Source organism: Zootermopsis nevadensis, unplaced genomic scaffold, assembly GCF_977971745.1.
Source record: "Zootermopsis nevadensis isolate Lab colony 2312 unplaced genomic scaffold, Znev_1.0 Znev_ptg000032l, whole genome shotgun sequence".
Lineage (NCBI taxonomy): Eukaryota > Metazoa > Arthropoda > Insecta > Blattodea > Termopsidae > Zootermopsis > Zootermopsis nevadensis.
In genome coordinates, this window is record NW_028259164.1 from 3,997,265 (window position 1) to 4,014,199 (window position 16,935).

At 48.3% G+C, this 16,935-nt stretch overlaps 1 protein-coding gene across 10 annotated transcripts in view; it reads left to right on the top strand.

Moving 5' to 3' along the window:
* Positions 1 to 16,935, top strand: part of LOC110827775 (atrial natriuretic peptide receptor 1) — an 85,000-nt gene that overhangs the window by 65,890 nt on the left and 2,175 nt on the right. For 9 of the 10 annotated variants that reach the window (XM_087359662.1, XM_022059756.2, XM_022059760.2 and 6 more), the window contains 13 exons: positions 1,952 to 2,078; positions 2,514 to 2,588; positions 4,062 to 4,139; positions 4,792 to 4,968; positions 5,860 to 6,028; positions 6,619 to 6,777; positions 9,385 to 9,553; positions 12,724 to 12,873; positions 14,351 to 14,474; positions 14,886 to 14,954; positions 16,154 to 16,328; positions 16,454 to 16,552; positions 16,717 to 16,808. In XM_087359662.1, coding sequence (XP_087215788.1) covers positions 1,952 to 2,078; positions 2,514 to 2,588; positions 4,062 to 4,139; positions 4,792 to 4,968; positions 5,860 to 6,028; positions 6,619 to 6,777; positions 9,385 to 9,553; positions 12,724 to 12,873; positions 14,351 to 14,474; positions 14,886 to 14,954; positions 16,154 to 16,328; positions 16,454 to 16,552; positions 16,717 to 16,808 — 1,663 coding nt within the window. The remainder of the gene's footprint in view (positions 1 to 1,951; positions 2,079 to 2,513; positions 2,589 to 4,061; positions 4,140 to 4,791; positions 4,969 to 5,859; positions 6,029 to 6,618; positions 6,778 to 9,384; positions 9,554 to 12,723; positions 12,874 to 14,350; positions 14,475 to 14,885; positions 14,955 to 16,153; positions 16,329 to 16,453; positions 16,553 to 16,716; positions 16,809 to 16,935) is intronic. The other variant, XM_087359663.1, reaches the window with a different exon arrangement.

Below are 16,935 nucleotides of genomic sequence, written 5' to 3' on the forward strand. Positions count from 1 at the left end.
GCCCTCTGGGTCGGCATCAGTAAACCACGGCACAGATTTTGAACGCGTTCAGTGCGACTCCGGGCTTAAGTACGAGTTAAATTTGATGACGAACCCCGACCTCTGGTGCGTTTTCTCTGTTTTCGCCTCCAGATTTTCAGTTCGGAAAAATGTGTGCCTCGTTTTTACCTACAACTCTTGCTCGAAACATAATTGGCGTCAGAAAACTTGAAGGAAGGAGACGAGTTCTAAACCAAGGTTTAAGAGGGAGGATAATATTAAAATGGATCTTATAGAACTAGAATGTGAAGATGTCGACTGATGAGTAATTTCTGTGGTTTAGAATAGGGACCAGTGGCGGACTGTTGTGAAGATGTCGGTGTAATTTTTGCTTCAAAAAATCGATGTAATTTCTTAACCAGCTGAGAGATTGTCTGTTTCCATGGTTAGCGGAGAAAGCCTGGGTCGTTGTCATGGAGACATCTTAGTTTTTAGGAACTTGCCGGCTGTTTGTACGTTAGAGGTCTGTCAGGGGACAGATAATTTTCGTGAGGCTTTCTGGGTGGAATCCGATGGCCCTCGGCTCTGAAGATGGACACTGCTGTAAGGTGGCCGGTCGGGGAACGCGTCACAACCAGCCAAGGCGAGTGGGAGAGTGGAATAAGTAAACACACGGGGACGAGGAGGTAATGAAATATTCAGACGGAGTAGACGGAGAGGGAGGGGACGGCAGACAAACGAGACGCGAGATCTGAAGCCGGTCACGTTGCTGAGTTGTCGTGTGGGTATCAGTGGCGGCTCGGCCCACCGAACTTTGTTAGAACTTAGCGCAGTTTCTTGGACAACTCACTCCTTTGTACTGCGCGTTTGTTGGTACCGCCACTGAGGAGCGTCCAGTATTTTTGAGCAAACCACAGAATCAGCAGTGACTATGCTGATAGTCGGTAATCGGGTTAGAGAAATATTGTTTTTTGGAATTGTAGAACGTGAATACGCCTGAGTAATACCAAGTTAAAACATTCTAATGCGAAAGAAAGAGTCACAAATTTGTGACAGTCGACATCTTGAGCCCGATTTTACACGCAAATATGAATCGATGGCGTCTCGATGTTCTGTTTCTTATCAGTATGCTAGCGACGAACCTGTCCCTTCATCGCGAATGACTCCTGTCGGTCTCTGGGTTCTCACTAGGCAATGGCGAGTCATGGTCTAAACGTCGCGTGGTACAGAAGTGCAACTGTACCCTCGAACAGCTCCGTGATAACGCTGAGTTGTTGTTTTATATTCTCCCATTTTCGGTGGTCTCGTGGCGCTGTGCATCCGCCCCTGCCAATAAGCTAGTAAAGACTTCGCAGTTTTTGCCGTAAGCAATGTTTTGAGGTCTAGCACTTAAGCCAGAAATGGCGTGTCAGAATTTTCTCTTTCCGTTTTGTGTAGTAAAACTGCTTTCTTTAGGACATATTTTCTTCGTGTGAGCGTATTTTTTTTCTTCCCACGTGGATCCTCATGTGCACTTTGAGTTGGTTCGTCTTTCATCTTACGAACAAAGTATGAAGTAAAAGTTCTTGCATTTCATTTTGTTATAACGGGTCTGTTTCTTTGTTTGTTGGAACGTAAGCAGAGGAAACTGAACATAGAAAAATAATCCTCTTCACAAACTCAGACAAAATCCAATCATAAGTTTGTAGAAGTCAGACTGGTTAAAAGTTGCCAGCGTTATTATATAACTTCTCGATAATTGGTTATTCCGCCTGATCTTTGATTTTCTCGATGGCTGCCACCTCAGAAGTTAATGAGATTTCATATCGGACCGGAAGTTCTTCTTCTGACTGGGCGGATTCCTCCTCGAACAGAGCAGAAACGGCAAGGAGCCTGCGTCTTCGGCGGGGTCGTGGCAGACCGCCGAAGACGCAGTGCGCCTTGAGCCCCTGGGGTTCAGAATGAGGCAGGCTGTCCGTCGTTCCCGTTTCAGACACTACAAGCTCGAAGCTGCCATCGCGTCGATGAGCTGGCGCGTCCAGTGGTCGGACATCCTGGTGATGCCTGCGGGCAAGGCTCGCGGTAGCCTGTACAGCCTGGCGAAGCGAGGGAGCCAAGTGGTAAGTTGCTGCTGCTCGGTGCGTGGTGGTACAACCCCAGAAGACAAAAAATATGTTTTCGAGTGAGCATTGGACCGACCAAGTCTAAAATGAATTCGCTCAACAAATTTCAGTGAAGGCCTAAAGTACTAAATTTTACCAAAATTTCTTGATCTGTCTTAAAAATTAGACATGTTGGCACTAACGGTCTCCTCATTATGGGTTCACTTTACGTACATAGAACGGAATTGACTGGTTTGTCCCGTTACCTGATCAGTGGCCTGGATGTAGCTTAAGATTACGTGCCTTCACTTCGACAGTGTGCTATAAGGTGTTCAGGAGACGACTGTCGTGTTCTCCTGCGTTCGTGCAAGAATCTCATTGAATCCGTGGGCCGAGGATGTCAGGAGCAGTTCCAGGGTGTGCTGACCGTAATCCGACTGCTTTTGCTTGCAGACGGTTTTCTCCGAAGACGCCCTCAGCATCGGGGACGGCAACCGGCAGGTCTTCGTTCCGACGGGCTTCTACAAGGTGAGTGAGCACCGCGCGTATTCTGCAGTGGAGCGGATCCCCCTTTTTTGAAACTCCGATAGTCGCTCAGTCGATAAAAGAGTTATCTGCTTTTATGGTACCTAAATGTTCATTACCGTGTTCGCAAGATGTCGACACTGGGCACTGTTCTGAGCCGGATGAATCCAGTCTACACCCTGTTTTCCTGCGTGCTGCATGCCCCGCCCATCTCATCCTCCGTACTTTCATCTCCCTAATAATATCTGCTGAAACTGCAGAGCTCGTTGTTTACCTGAGTTTATGAAGATACCGACTGTGGTCTTCGACCGCCTCCACCTTCAGTGTAGCTTAACTGACTCCACCCGCTGAAATGTTGCTGTATGACTTTCGTAGCAAAACCTTCAAGATGGGACTTTCGCTGAAGATTTTTTTTTTTTTTTTTAAAGAAATGCCTTTCACATTTAGAAACTTTTAATGGCTTCGGTCCATTCTGCTTCAAACTTTTTTTACCTTCCGAAGTAGCGAGAGCAAATAAACTTCCACCTCGGATGCAATCCTCTGATCTCTGATCTTTTCACCGACTCTTCGCGTCTCAATTCTGCTCGGGCATGTTCCTCGAAGTCTCGTACTCTCGACATTGACACTAATTTCTCCGCTTATAAGACCACAGTTAACGTTTGTAAAAACACGCCGACATCTTGAAAATCGGAGCTTTGTGAGCCGAAGTTGGCTCTCGGGTTTAGTAACCCGCGGTTGTCGTTACTAGCAGTTAAGTAAGAGAACGGATGAGCTGCTTTATTATGAAAACGCTTGGCTCATTCAAATGTAGTCTTCATCCTTGCGTGCGTTCACGGTAATATTTCGATCTGTCCGTCCTCATAAATATCATCTGGTCCAGCTGAGAGATTTTTATGAAATTTGGTGGGAACATGTTAATACTCAATTCAAATATATAATATAATTCAAGTCTATACACAAACTTTAAATTGTTGATGTTAAAATTTATTATATATTATTATATATTTGAATTTTAAAACACAAACATGACGCATTTAAACTATAAATGTTAATACTGTTCTCCGCCATACCTTTCTACTTTTTCAGTCATAGGAAATGATCTTAGAAACATCCACAGTTTACTGATGTATTTGTACAATGTGAGAAAAGATTAAACCTACGCGAAATGCATCTCAGTGCGCTGGTGATAACTGATTAACCACTGGATTTAGGCGTATGGAATTCTGCGTGGAGACGTACGCACAAGGTGCGTTATGTATTTCGAATTGCAGACTCGTCGACAGCGATAAACTTTGTTAGGTTAGGTGTTACATATTTAGCGTGAGGTTAGTGGTGACCTCTGCCGGTCAAACTACACCTCGCAACATCGATGTGAGCGCTGTACGGCGTCGCTAAGGTCTTCTCAGAACTTCTTGTTCCGGCTTTCGTCGTACTTCGTTCTGACCGACATTCTGGATCTATTTCTTTCCTTTTCAGGGGACGAAAGTTGCGATCAAGACAATCAACAAATCGAGGATCGAGCTGACGCGCCCTCTGCTGCTGGAGTTCAAACGGGTAAGTCGAAACGAAACATCGCGCGCCGCTGAAGCTGATATTTGTGTTTGTGGAGATGGAGATCGATAAGGCGGGTCTTCGTAACAAGAGTGAAGCGAGATGCGTTTCAATTTACCGCAGCCTGCCCCGGAAAAATTGCATTTCCCGCGTGCGTCCATCTGTCGTGTGATACAGCAGAAAGCGCGCAGCTGACTCTGGTTTGTGTTGCTATGACAACCGGCCGTCGGCTCTCGCCTCCTGTAGCATGCGTTTTTGAGCGCCCTGTGGTAAAAATTAAAAGTTTGCAGCGGGCGTATAAAAATCTATGTTGTTGTACTTGTAATGACAGCATGCACGAACTCGGTTCTGCGGCTGCCCCTCGCCAGTTCGACTGACCCGCCCTTCTTCTCGTACGGTTCCGTGGTCTCAGGGCTGCTTCGGTCGGAAAGTACAGCGCCTTGTTCAGGGCATAATCACCGGCGGTTGGTAGACCCCGAGTTGAGATCCGAAGGCGATGGCAAAGAATTTGGACCTGCCGCCTCCTTCCAAATTCTTTCCTATTCGTCATTCGATGATAAAAATAAAAAGTCTGAGCTTCTGTAAAAAGTTGCCGGTGCTGCGATCTGTCGCCCTCATCAGCGACAATTTATCACAGATCCGTTGACTTCCACAGATGCGCGACCTCCACCACGACCACCTCGTGCGCTTTCTCGGGGCCTGCGTCGACCCACCACACGCGTGCCTGCTGACCGAGTATTGTCCGAAGGGAAGTCTGCAAGACATTCTGGAGAACGAGCAGTTCAAGCTGGACTGGATGTTTCGATACAGCCTGATGCACGACATCGTCAAGGTTTGTCATTGCAATGGGGTTCGAGGCTGAAGGCTATGAAATGGAGAACGACGTAATTTTCAGTTGGGGAGAAGGAAAGTGGGTAATAACTTTTTGCAGTCTCGGGACGTGGAGAGACTCGGCAAATATTTTTAGATGTTCTTATCCTCTCCACCCTCGTCTTCTTGTCGGTGGATGACAAAGAAAAAGGTAAATATGAGAGAGCGAGGCGTCCGAACAGATTCGTCGTAGGAGACGTGGCGAAGCGTTCACCCACATTCTGGCCGTGCTCTTACTTGAAATTTCTCATATTAAGTTGTATCGTGCTTGACAATGCAACCGCCATGCTCAGGGGTGCACAACACTGGTGCCCCGTTTAGACATCTTTTCCGAGGCTCACGCTTCTAGTTGCTGTCCAGTTTAATTTCCTCGTCTTCATTTACATGTGATATAAAATTTCAGAATTACATTTAATATTGTTTCAGATGTAAAACTGAGTAAGAGATTCCACAATTAAGAGGTAATTTTCTCGACATGATCGTGCAATCTGAGAAAAAGCTGTCAGTTGCTGACTGTGCTGTGCGAATGAGACCATCAGCCACCTTTGTTGCCGTGTTGCAGAGCAGTCAGCAACTGCAAGTTTCTTGGCCCCGAAGTGCGTCGTCTTCCTTGCACGCGTGTGATTATTTTTTCGCAAGGCACACGGCACAGCGACTCACTAACCTCCGAATCCAAAAGACTTTCTGGGTTTCCGTCGTACTTTCCAGCCTACGCGTGTCGCGATAATTCTGAATTGGCATGTAACTGGACACACGCTGACTGACGACGACGTAGTCTTGTCAGGGGACGTGGCACCACAGCCACCTTTGCTACTCGTCGCAGGAGCTGACGGTTTCCTCGGTCTCTTTCCAGGGCATGAGTTACCTGCACAGTAGCGACGTGAAGTCGCATGGCTCGCTGAAGTCGTCCAACTGCGTCGTCGACAGTCGCTTCGTCCTGAAGATCACAGACTTCGGTCTTCACGGCCTCCGCTGCTCCGGAGAGGACGCCGACGACAAAGACTCTTACGCGTACTGGCACAGTAAGTGCGCGGAAAATTGTCTTTGCTGTAAAGTAAAAGAACATTCTTGTAGGAGATTCGAGGTTTGAGGAAGTCTTTCAGCGAAGACTCTGAACTTTATTGTAAGTTAAACAAAATTTTGATTTGTAGATTACAGTAGAAGCGCCTTCTTTTTTATTTAATTTTTGCTTGAAAATGTTCAAAACTTAAGAAGCTTCTCGAACTTTTTTTTTGATAAAAGACGACCTCTCAGGAAGAGCAGAGAAATCACTCACTTGGAAGTTTCTGTTTCTTACGTCAGATTCGCCTCGTTAATGGAACTCCAAGGTTCACGAGGCTGCACCGCCGAATCTATTCTGAGCCAGCTGAATCCTTGCACCCTGTTTCTTTAAGATCCCGGGTTTTCCAGCTGTAAATTGGTACAAATTTCTCAGCTCCCTGTTCTTAAACAGTGCCATCATCAGTGAGAGACCAAGTTTCATGGGTGTTGAGCACCCTTTAAATTTCTGAAAAGTCAGCACCCGCGGCAATTTCGATTTCTGTGTCTTTTGGTGTAAGATGGGAAGACGAGAGATTCGAAAGATTTCTCTGTTGTTCTCAAAATTTTGCAGAGCAACTGTGGACCGCCCCTGAATTGCTTCGCATGGGCTCACAGAGGCCCCCAGAAGGGACCCAGAAAGGAGATATTTACTCTTTCGGCATCATAGTTCACGAGATCATCACGCGACAGGGACCTTTCTACCTGCACAACGTGGACCTCTCACCACGAGGTGAGTCGCGGGCTCTCAGGAATTGAGGTCTGTAACATTCCTCGCTGCTTCTTTCACTAAGTGTCCATTGCGTTCTTTTGCGGCATTGACATTCGTTTGGGGCAGGGAACAGACAGTACGCGTTCTCCTGTCCTGTGGCAGTGGAGCCCCAGAGAAGACGTGGCCGAGACCCCGCGAGTGTGTCCTCTTAGAAAATAATATTTATTAATTAATTAATTAATTCTGTGCCTGTCCCTTTCATGACGCCGACCTGCAGCCAGCCACTATACCGGCTGAGCTATTGTAGCTCATGACACTGCAGGTGAAGCTTCGCCCCATTGGTCACCTCGGGGACTGATCGCAGATAAAACGTACTTGAGGATTAAAATAAATACAAGCCCGAAACGTCGCAAGATGTGACAGTGCGTTTATTTGCGAATCTCAGAAGACGAGCGGGTTGCAACTTTATTGAGGGCAATGAAAATTTGCGGTCGTGTCAGTGGCTTTGGGAATCGCTGATCTCAGTCCAGACTTGATATCTTAATTTTGCGGCAAAATTTTGCTCGAGGGTCAAGGACCTCTCTTTCCGACGTTTCAAGTTCTCGCAGCGGCGAGTATGTCGCACTCTATGTTAGCCCGAAAGAAGAAAACCAACTCCACGCATCAGAGTTCGTCTTGAGAAGATGATAGTTGCCGAGCGAGTCTGCTGAATCCCACCGCCCTTCAGTGGCACGTGTGTTGTTGCTTTTCTATTGATCTCGTCCGACGACGGCCCACGTGGAACGCTCACCAGGTGTTCCTCCGTTCCACTGACCGACATCTCTTTCGCAAGCAGTTGATACTTCTGCCGTCAGTGCACGAACGCAGAACAGTCGATGTCGACTTGACCTCTCGCGTGGTATCGAGATATCGAAGTTGAAGGGCGCTTGCGCAGAAGGTCGTAGTGGGTTAGCTGATCGATTGGTCCAGTCTGCTGAAGTCACATCACGCGGCTGGCCGGAACAGTGCAATGGCTGGTGCATCTGCCGATTCGCTGAGGTTGCCTATAGTTGGGGGCGGCAGTGGGGCTGCTGGAGGCGGTGCTGGGGACTCGCCTTCTCCACGCCACGCGCTGAGCCCGCTCCTCGAAGTCCGTCGTCCCCACTGCACGCTCAACTGCGCCTCGTGCACGGCCTTGCTGGAGGAGAGGTTCAGCAGACAGAGTAAGTATCAGACCCGCACGGGCCGCCTCGGACCCGCGGGCAGGGCGTCGGAAATGCCAGCGATCGGCGCTTGGCCTGAGGTCTGAGGTTCTCGTGGCGGTGGGTTGTGACACCGTGTGCCCTTGCAGGTGGTTGCCAGCATTCGGATGGAATTATCGCTCCCATCTTCAGGCTGAAGATTTTCTTGCTGTGAAACTGTTTACCGAAAGTTACGTTTATTCCCAAGAATGTGATTCAGTCACCCGTTTTTGATTAATCTCTAAGTACAAACAGTGTAAATGTGTTTCAACAAGTTCTTGGTGCTCAATTGGTATGACCTCTAACGCTCCGACTGGAGACTCGTAGAAACGAAGCCTTCGGAGTTCTGATGTGTGTTTCTGTTTGCGTACCTGAAGCGTGCAGGGGTGATAATGTTGCAGTACCAAGTTTCTTCCAGATCCGTTCAGTACCTTCGCACGGGTACGACCCCCACCATGCATTCAGTTTGTTCATCGTGCGGTCGGAGCAAGTCAGCGTCATCGCTTCTTCCCATTTTAATATTATCCTCTCATGTAGGCTTAGGTCCCTTTCCTTCAGGTTCCCGACCAAAATTTCGTATACATTTTCCATCCTTAATGCGTGCTACATGCCCCACCACTCTGATCACGGCTTGATTGATTTCCGTTTTGTAGGCGCTGATAAAGCAGCGCGCCTCCTCGCCCCCTCTGAAGGGTGGAAGGAGGCGGGCGGTTCCTTTTGTTCCGTTGACGACTTTAAGAGGAAGCCATTAAAGACTTCCGATCGGAGCTCCTGGCTTAATGAACTTGGAGCTGCTCTGTCTTTGCCATTAATTCCGTGTTCTTTGTAGCCTGGTCTACGCTCAGAGGAGCTTTGTCTCTCTCTCTCTTTTGCTTTGACGGATCTGAATAACAAATTTCTACCTTCATTCTGGCCGCTAATTATCGCAGCCAACGAAACTAGTTCGCATACAAAATAAGTTAACAGGCAAGTTCATTCGGGGCGTTGCTGGTTGTGTGTCTAGCGAAATGCAAGATGCAGATACGCCAGGCGCTTAATATTCTTGCTGATGAAAAAAAAATGACTCTCCGTTGCTTTAATCGAACTGCCAAATCGATTTCGCTCAAACAACAGCTTCGGTCTGCCGCTGTCAGAAAGCCCCCAGACGCCAGCGGAAAGCGTTCAGTTGCGTTTTCGATAGCGCCAGAGATCGACTGCACCGAGCGTTCAACGATTCCGTGGTATGAATGTCTGCAAATTGTTGGTCCGAGGACCTGGAGGAAACGATTCCTTGTGAGGTCTAGGGATAATATTAAAATGGAAGTTGAAGCCGTAGGGTGTGGCTCAAGAAAGAGGCTCTTGTGGTTCCGTAAAAGGCGGGGTGAGCCACTGTCAGCTTGTTAAGGGGCTCCGACTTGCTTTTGTGCAGAGATCGTCGAGAACGTGAGGAACGGGCAAAAGCTCAGTTTCCGGCCGACGGTGGAGCAGCTGACGTGCGAGGAGGAGGTCGTCAGCCTCATGAGACACTGCTGGGCCGAGGAGGCGACCGATCGGCCCGACTTCCACGCTCTGAAGACGGCCGTCAGGAAGATCAACAGGTGAGTCTCGAGCGGCGCAAGTAGGAGAACCGCCTCCTGGAGAATCTCGCGAAACACGAGAATTCGCCGCTGCTGTAATAATTATAGCAGGTGGTACGTATAGTTACCACTGGACTTTAAAGGGTTAGCGACGCGTTTGGGATTGCACCTGTAGTGTCCATGTGGACAAAGTAAACAGAGCCACGAATCCAAGGATCGGTAATCGAACCAGGGACGTCCCGATTTACGTGGGGGACCGCGGCTTCAGCTTTGAGCGCGCATGTTTTGTCCGCACTGAACTAATTTGGGTTCCGTAATTTTGGTGCCCTGCTGAACTAGGCGCCGAAGTTTGTAAATTTCATAGTCCGGTGCAGAGTAATTCACTTCATCGCCTTTAATTCGGTTTGACGCATTTATATCAAACGTGATTCTCGACGATTACCTTCATCCGAGAATTCGGTGGGGGCGAAGCACCTGCGAATTTGTGGTTTCATTTTGCCAAGTGTCAGGAACTACGAGTTTAGTGACAAGGGGTAGTTCGTCGTCGGTGTCCGCTCGATATCTGCGGGCATTGTCTGCTCAAAGACGAGATGAAGGCGGTTTCGGGGCGAACAGCCATGAACAGCTGCCAGGCGCACTCAGTACGAATCAATGCGTTGTAAGAGAAGACAATGAGCGTCTTAAGGAGTCCCGTTGAGTTTTGCTGAGAGTTGACCCGCCCGAAACAGTCGAAGCTTCTTCAGGGCGGCAGTTTCACGGTTTCCCATAATGCAGCACGGGGCCGGTTCCGGGTCTACTTAGGTAGAAGTTTACCGACGTTTCAGAGGTCCTTGATGCCTCCATCATCAGGGCGATGAGGGTTTCGGAGCGACGTTTTTCCTCAGAAAAACAAAGACGTGCCACTGTTTGCCAACTCCTTTCGCCTACTGTTATGAAAGAGGGTGGGATGGGCAGGACATGTAGCGCGCATGGGGACGACAGTGCAAGAGTGACCTAAGATTCATCAGTGCAGCAACGACCTACGTGTTGTGGCGTAGAGCGCACATTTGGAATGTCCGTGTACTCCAAAGAGTATTCTTCGCGATCTTGTTCTAATACTTCAATCACAAGGAGGAAGAATGCAGTGCGAGTAGCCTACGTAGAGAGGGGGAGGGTTATATTTAAAATGTTCTAAACAAGTCTACTGGCGTTTGACACGAACGGACGTTGTCGTTTTCATGGTACTGTACTCCACCTCTCCGACTGTGGCGTTGTGTGGCCGTCGTCGCAGTGGAAGGGTGTGGCCCCACCCTGAGGCACGTGAGTTCACTACCTGTCGGCATCGCGTGACGCGATTGCCAGGAATGCGACATGAGAAATGGCTACAAACTTTTGGACAGATCGGTTCTGACGAGTAGCTGTAGGTAGAAGGATGTTATTAAAATGGATCTTAAATAAATAAGTGAAGTTGGGGATTGGTGTCAGTGTCTAGCAGCTGGCTCCTTCGAACACCCCGACGAAACTTTAGGTTCCATAAAAGGCGGAAATTGCTTTAAATCTGGCTTCCCGAGGATTGCGACAGGCAGCGGCGTTTGTTCGATTGATACACGACGAGCTGTTCCATCCAGTGGAAAGACGGGAACTCTGCCAAATTCCATCACGACATCAACGAACCCCTGAAAATGTAAATCTGTTCCGTGTAATTATTCGAGCCTCCCTCGAGGCCTTCGTACGCAAATTAATTCCGCAAACAAAGCCACTGTGCGGGCGGACCCAGGGCTGGGCGGGGGGTAACTGGGACGAGCTGAGTACAGGGTGCGTTCTTCTGGGATGTGGCACCGAGCAGTTTGGTAGATGCTTACCGACGTTTCGCAGGACTTTACCGCATCCATCGTCAGGGTGATGAATTCCTATTTTCTTGCAGGAACCTGATTTAAAGTACGTCATCAATCCTAGATGAAGATGATGGGGTCACCATGATCAATGCCGATTGAAAACAAATTATAATCGGATTCTTGCCCGACATGAAAAATTTTCTGTTCGTGGTCGTAAAACGATCTAGAAATTCCGCCTGTTAATTTCTGAAAAGATTTGATTGTATAATTGACCCCGGTTACATACTTCCACGTCGCAGTGCAAAATATTTTCAGTTCGTATGTTGGTTATACTAAAAATAAAATTCTCTGCACAAGATAGGACACCCCTTTGGAGATCAAGGTGTAGGTGTGGTGATAATATTAAATGGGATGTTGATTGGATTCATGACGCTCTTGTGCCTGTCCTGTCACGAGTTGCCTCGTCCGAGAGCCACTCCGCCGCGCAGACAACTCAGGACCTCGTTCGTGTGGTTGCATATTGCACAGGCGAGCTTTAAGCGGGCCGGGGTCGATAGCACTTCCCCGGGTGCACATAAACCTGCCATCAGGCGGGTCGCTTCCCCCATGTCTTATTCAGGATCACCAGTCGTACGGGACCGCCTACGACATTTTTTTCCTTTAAATGTTTACGAACACTTGGCTGGAATGATCAACGGATGATGCAGAATGTCCGAGTGATATGCTCGCTGGTGGACGCAGTCGCGCGGGTGATGGACCACGCCACTGACTCAGTACGACGCGTCCAGTTTATGGATGATGACCCGGTGTAATTATCGGAGTTGCCGTGAGTAAAAGTCGCTCACACGAGGATAGGACATACAGCGTGTTCCAGAAGTGAGCATTTTGACCCATCGCCATATAAAGTGTGAACCGACGGACCACACAGTTCGATAAACCTCTGCCTTGCAAATGCAACGCTAGGACCAATACAAATATTTTACCCATTAAAGTCCAGTGGTTACTATATGTACCATCTGCTTCGACTGTCCTTAAACAGCGTCAACCATTGGATCTTCGTAACGATGAAGAGTTGTGTTTTCTTCGCGGTACGGACTGAATTCTTAAATGTTAACAAAATGAGTTTCGTTTTTAAAGAATCTTCTGGCTCAGTTTTAATTACGTTGTGCAGCCAAAGAGATTAATAGTAACGAAAGAAAGTACGTAATCCGTTCATTTAGTTTCCTTTGTGAATTAAACGTTTGCCAAGCATCGAAACGTCGGCTTTTGCACTACAAGAAATATTCGCGTAGTGGCAAGGCCGGAGACGGAGGAACGGAGGACAGTGCGAGCAGATGGCGGGCGTGCAGTAGCGACACGTTCGATTGTTCCTTGCAGTGACTACGAGAGCAGCAACATCTTGGACAACCTTCTGTCTCGCATGGAGCAGTACGCCAACAACCTGGAGGCGCTGGTCGAGGAAAGAACTTCGGACTACTTGGAGGAGAAACGCAAGTGCGAAGAGCTTCTGTATCAGCTGCTCCCAAAGTGAGTTTTGACGTCCTTCAGTCCTTGGTTACTGCTTTTCGTGTTCCTTCGCCTGAACTTAGAGGCCTTTCATTTAACTTGTTAAGTTGCCGTCCCATTATTCCTCACGGTGACGTCCGCCTCGATTCGACGTCTCTGTAAGTCGTTCGCAAAGCTCATCGAAATCGAATCGTCAGCTTCTGAACATCATAACAATTTTCCTTCTGGGCCGAAGGAATTTTCTTAAGCAGGGCAGACGTGTGCAGTTTTCATAAGTTTCGCGGAAACTCGAACCTGGTGGTAGGCGCGCGTATCGCGTGTTCGTGTTTCGACACCGAATACCCTGGACTCATAACGACCCGAATATGAAGCGGGTCTGATCGTTGGACCAGGTTAGACAGCCTAGCCCAGTGGCTTTAACAGTCTCTGAGGAATGAGAACACCGAACAATGTCCGACGCGATTAGCGTCCTGTCAGTTTTATGGGCATTTTCAGTTTCCCTTTCAGTAAAATTGTCTAATCCACAGGCGACGGAATCCTGTAAATCTGTGGCGAGAGAGACGTCGGCGTCATCTGTGGGTGGGGTCGGGGAGGGAAGGGGAGGCTGCGACGTGATTGCAATGCAGTTTAACTTCTCTTGTGTGAAGGAAGGCGTTGGAAACTGTCCAGGTTTTTTCCTTTGTCAAATTTCCTTCTCGCCCTCTTTAAAGATTCATTAAAGCGACGGTGAATGTCGTCACTTCTTGGATGGGTGACCACCTGGGGACATTGAGTTCGGTTGGCTGATCTCCGAGTTGATTTGCACAGTTTCTGCAGACAAATTCGTGGTAATTTCCTTAAATTACGCCACGTTTTCCCATTTGGAATTCATTATTCAAGACCATCCTGTCTAATTCAGCCTAAAGAGCGTAGTTCCGTGTAATTCGGTTCGTCCGTCGCTGCGCGTTGCTCGTGGGGACAGCCTCGAACCTTCCCCGAGCGACGTCTTGTCCGAAGCAGTGTTTGCCGAACTCGAATGCTTCGGATTGCCGAGTGTCGTCACGCGGCCATAAAAACAGCTGATCTGGGTCAGAATGCAGCGCCACGGTTAAAGTGACGTCACCAATCCGTATTTTCCTTCTTATGGCCCATCGAGAGTCTCGGTTATTGTTCTGTTTCCTTGCGTGTTTATGGTTTTGAGTGCTTTATTTTCAGTTTGTTGACAGGAAACGAAGTGTCTCTGCCCTGCAATTAGATTTCCAGGTCACTGTGTAGTAAACTTAACCGACAGCTGGTCACAGTGAGTCGAATTTTAAACATGACGTCACGCCGGAAGAATGAGAAGTGGAACTGCAAAGTTTGTTTTGTTTTTTTCAAAAAACGACTGTAACTCTTGCCTTGTTTCTTGTATTTCCACGTGTCGGTCTGGTCCCAAATTGTCATTTGTTCCCCGTTCGATCCCCGGGTCGAGCAGGTAAGAGCGAACAGTAACTTGGAGTTCGTGTGTTGCTGGCTGCAGATCGGTGGCCAGTCAGCTGATCCTGGGGCAGTCGGTCATAGCGGAGACGTACGACAGCGTCACCATCTACTTTAGCGACATCGTGGGCTTCACATCCCTGTCTGCTGAGAGCACGCCGCTCCAGGTACGTCCTGCGCTGTGCAGCCTCGATTTCCCATCGCGCGCCGTAGGAACGCCAACTCCGAAGACGGTGGCAGTGTGTTCTTCCGAAACGTTCGTGCCAGTCTACAACCCAGCGGACCAACTTCGTGGTCATTATTATTAAAGCTGAGAAGGCACACATTTATTGGAACCAGGGGCTAGTTAGTCACGTGACACTGGCGACAAAGCGTATCCTGGAAGTCGGCAGACTGCAATACATGCTCGCTACATAGATTTAATGCAATGAGAACTGGACTTAAGTCACTTGTGCGTCGACGATTCTGAAGTGTTCTGGCCAAATGCGTGGTCGCAGTTCTCGCGCTGGTTTTATTCACAAACGTAAGTCCATGGCCGTGGAGTTTGCGATTTCTTCCCGTGGGTTTATTTTTTCCAGGTGGTGGATCTTTTGAATGACCTGTATTCCTGCTTCGACTCCATTATCGAAAACTTCGACGTGTACAAGGTAGCCAGCAAATCTTTCTTCCTTTTCTGTCCAGTGATGCTGAATCTTTGCCGCGAACTTTCGGGCGCCGAAAATTTGTTGCCACCCAGTTTCATTATTTATCTATCGTTTACGTAATTAAAAAACATATTTTTCAGACTTCCTATTCTTCTGCACTACCAACTCGCTTCAGAGAAATTTCCCTGCGTTCTCGTGGGTGAACTTTAATTTGTTTGTGACCACAGATTCAGCATCACTGCTGCATTTTACTCGTGGTAAAGTAAAGTTTTGTTTGCGTTCAACCAACTGACGGCTTTGCAGTGCCATTACTCGAGTACTGAGAATTATAAAAGTTCATATAAATCTGCATAAGTTAAATATTTCAGCGTCCTGTGCTTAGAATGGAATTCCAGAACTTGGCTTCTGTTTCTAACCGTGGCAGTGTTTCCCGAACTGAAGCTTCGACACGAAGATAAACGACTGTTTGCTGTTCACGATCCAAATTGTCTTTTTCGTCAGAACTAACAGCGTCGCTCATCCTGCGGAATTTTATTTCAGTTTAATTTGCATTTTGAGACACTCTTCCGTGTTCCTGGTTTAGCGCTGCGATGCGAAGACGACGGATTAGTCCCCTGCAGACGATACTGGCGTATCCTGAATATCGAAAACAGGCGGGTTGCGTGCTGCGGTTTGGGAACCACTGCCACGGAGTGTCATGACGTATCAAGCGTCTTATTGGTTGATATAAAATGCCGGTGATCTGCTCTGTCGTAGATCTGACTTGAACATATTTCTAATTAACTTTATAGTTGTTTCATTTTTATGAGGTCTGAATCCATGTATAGGTCCAGTACACGAGCACTGGAAAACTTAAAATGTGTTATAGCTATTTGTACTTGCCTTTTATGGAAACAGAGTTCATTATCGTCTTCACAAAAGCCCGCCACCGGTCTGTATCCTGGTACAGATGAATCCAGTCCACACCCTCCCATCTGAACAATGAATATCCACTTTAATATTATCCTCCCATCTACGCCGATGTCTCCCAAACATCTTTTCCCTTCAGGTTTTCCGACTGAAATTTTGTGAGCATTTCTCCGTGCGTACTACATACCAGACCCACCACAAAACTCCTCGGAGGAGATTCCTTCTTCAGGATGGTGTTAATGACGTAGCAGTGCTTGTGAGACAACGCGTGACTTGACCTGTGCTGCCCTCAGGTGGAGACCATAGGAGACGCGTACATGGTGGTGTCTGGCCTGCCAGTGCGCAACGGGACCGCGCATGCGCGGGAGATTGCGCGCATGTCGCTGGCTCTGCTGTCGGCAGTCCGTGGGTTCACAATCCGACACAGGCCCTCGGACCAACTGAAACTGCGCATTGGAATGCACACAGGTAGGTTAGGTTAGGTTACGATCGTCTCTGAGGAACGTGCCGCCTCCACCTTCGGAGTTGCCTGCCTGTAGTGTGAACCTTCGAGGTCTCTGAGCCTCGCTTACTCCCCACTGCTCTGTGCGCAGGTCCGTGCGTGGCGGGTGTCGTCGGCCACAAGATGCCTCGCTACTGTCTCTTCGGCGACACAGTGAACACGGCCTCCCGCATGGAGTCGAACGGCTTGCGTGAGTATCAGCTGCTGTCGCTCCGCGGCTCAGCCCCGAGAAAACCTCCCGTGCCTCTGGTGTTCCCTCATTACAGCTGTTGCTTTGTACCACAGCACAAAAACATAAGTCACTTTGTTTTTACTGACGTTTGTCTGCAAATTTCGTGTGTTTTGTTTTTCCAGCCCTTAAAATCCACGTGAGCCCCAAAACAAAGGCAGTTCTGGACACTTTTGGATCATTTGAATTGGAACTGCGAGGTGAAGTGGAGATGAAGGTAAGAAACGTTTCCTCATTTGCGGTTGTTCGCGTGTTCTCTTGAAGCATTCGGGTCTGAAGACGGAGGCAGTATGTTCCTCTGAAACGCAGTTGTCTACCTACAAGTCCACGGACTTATGCTGTCT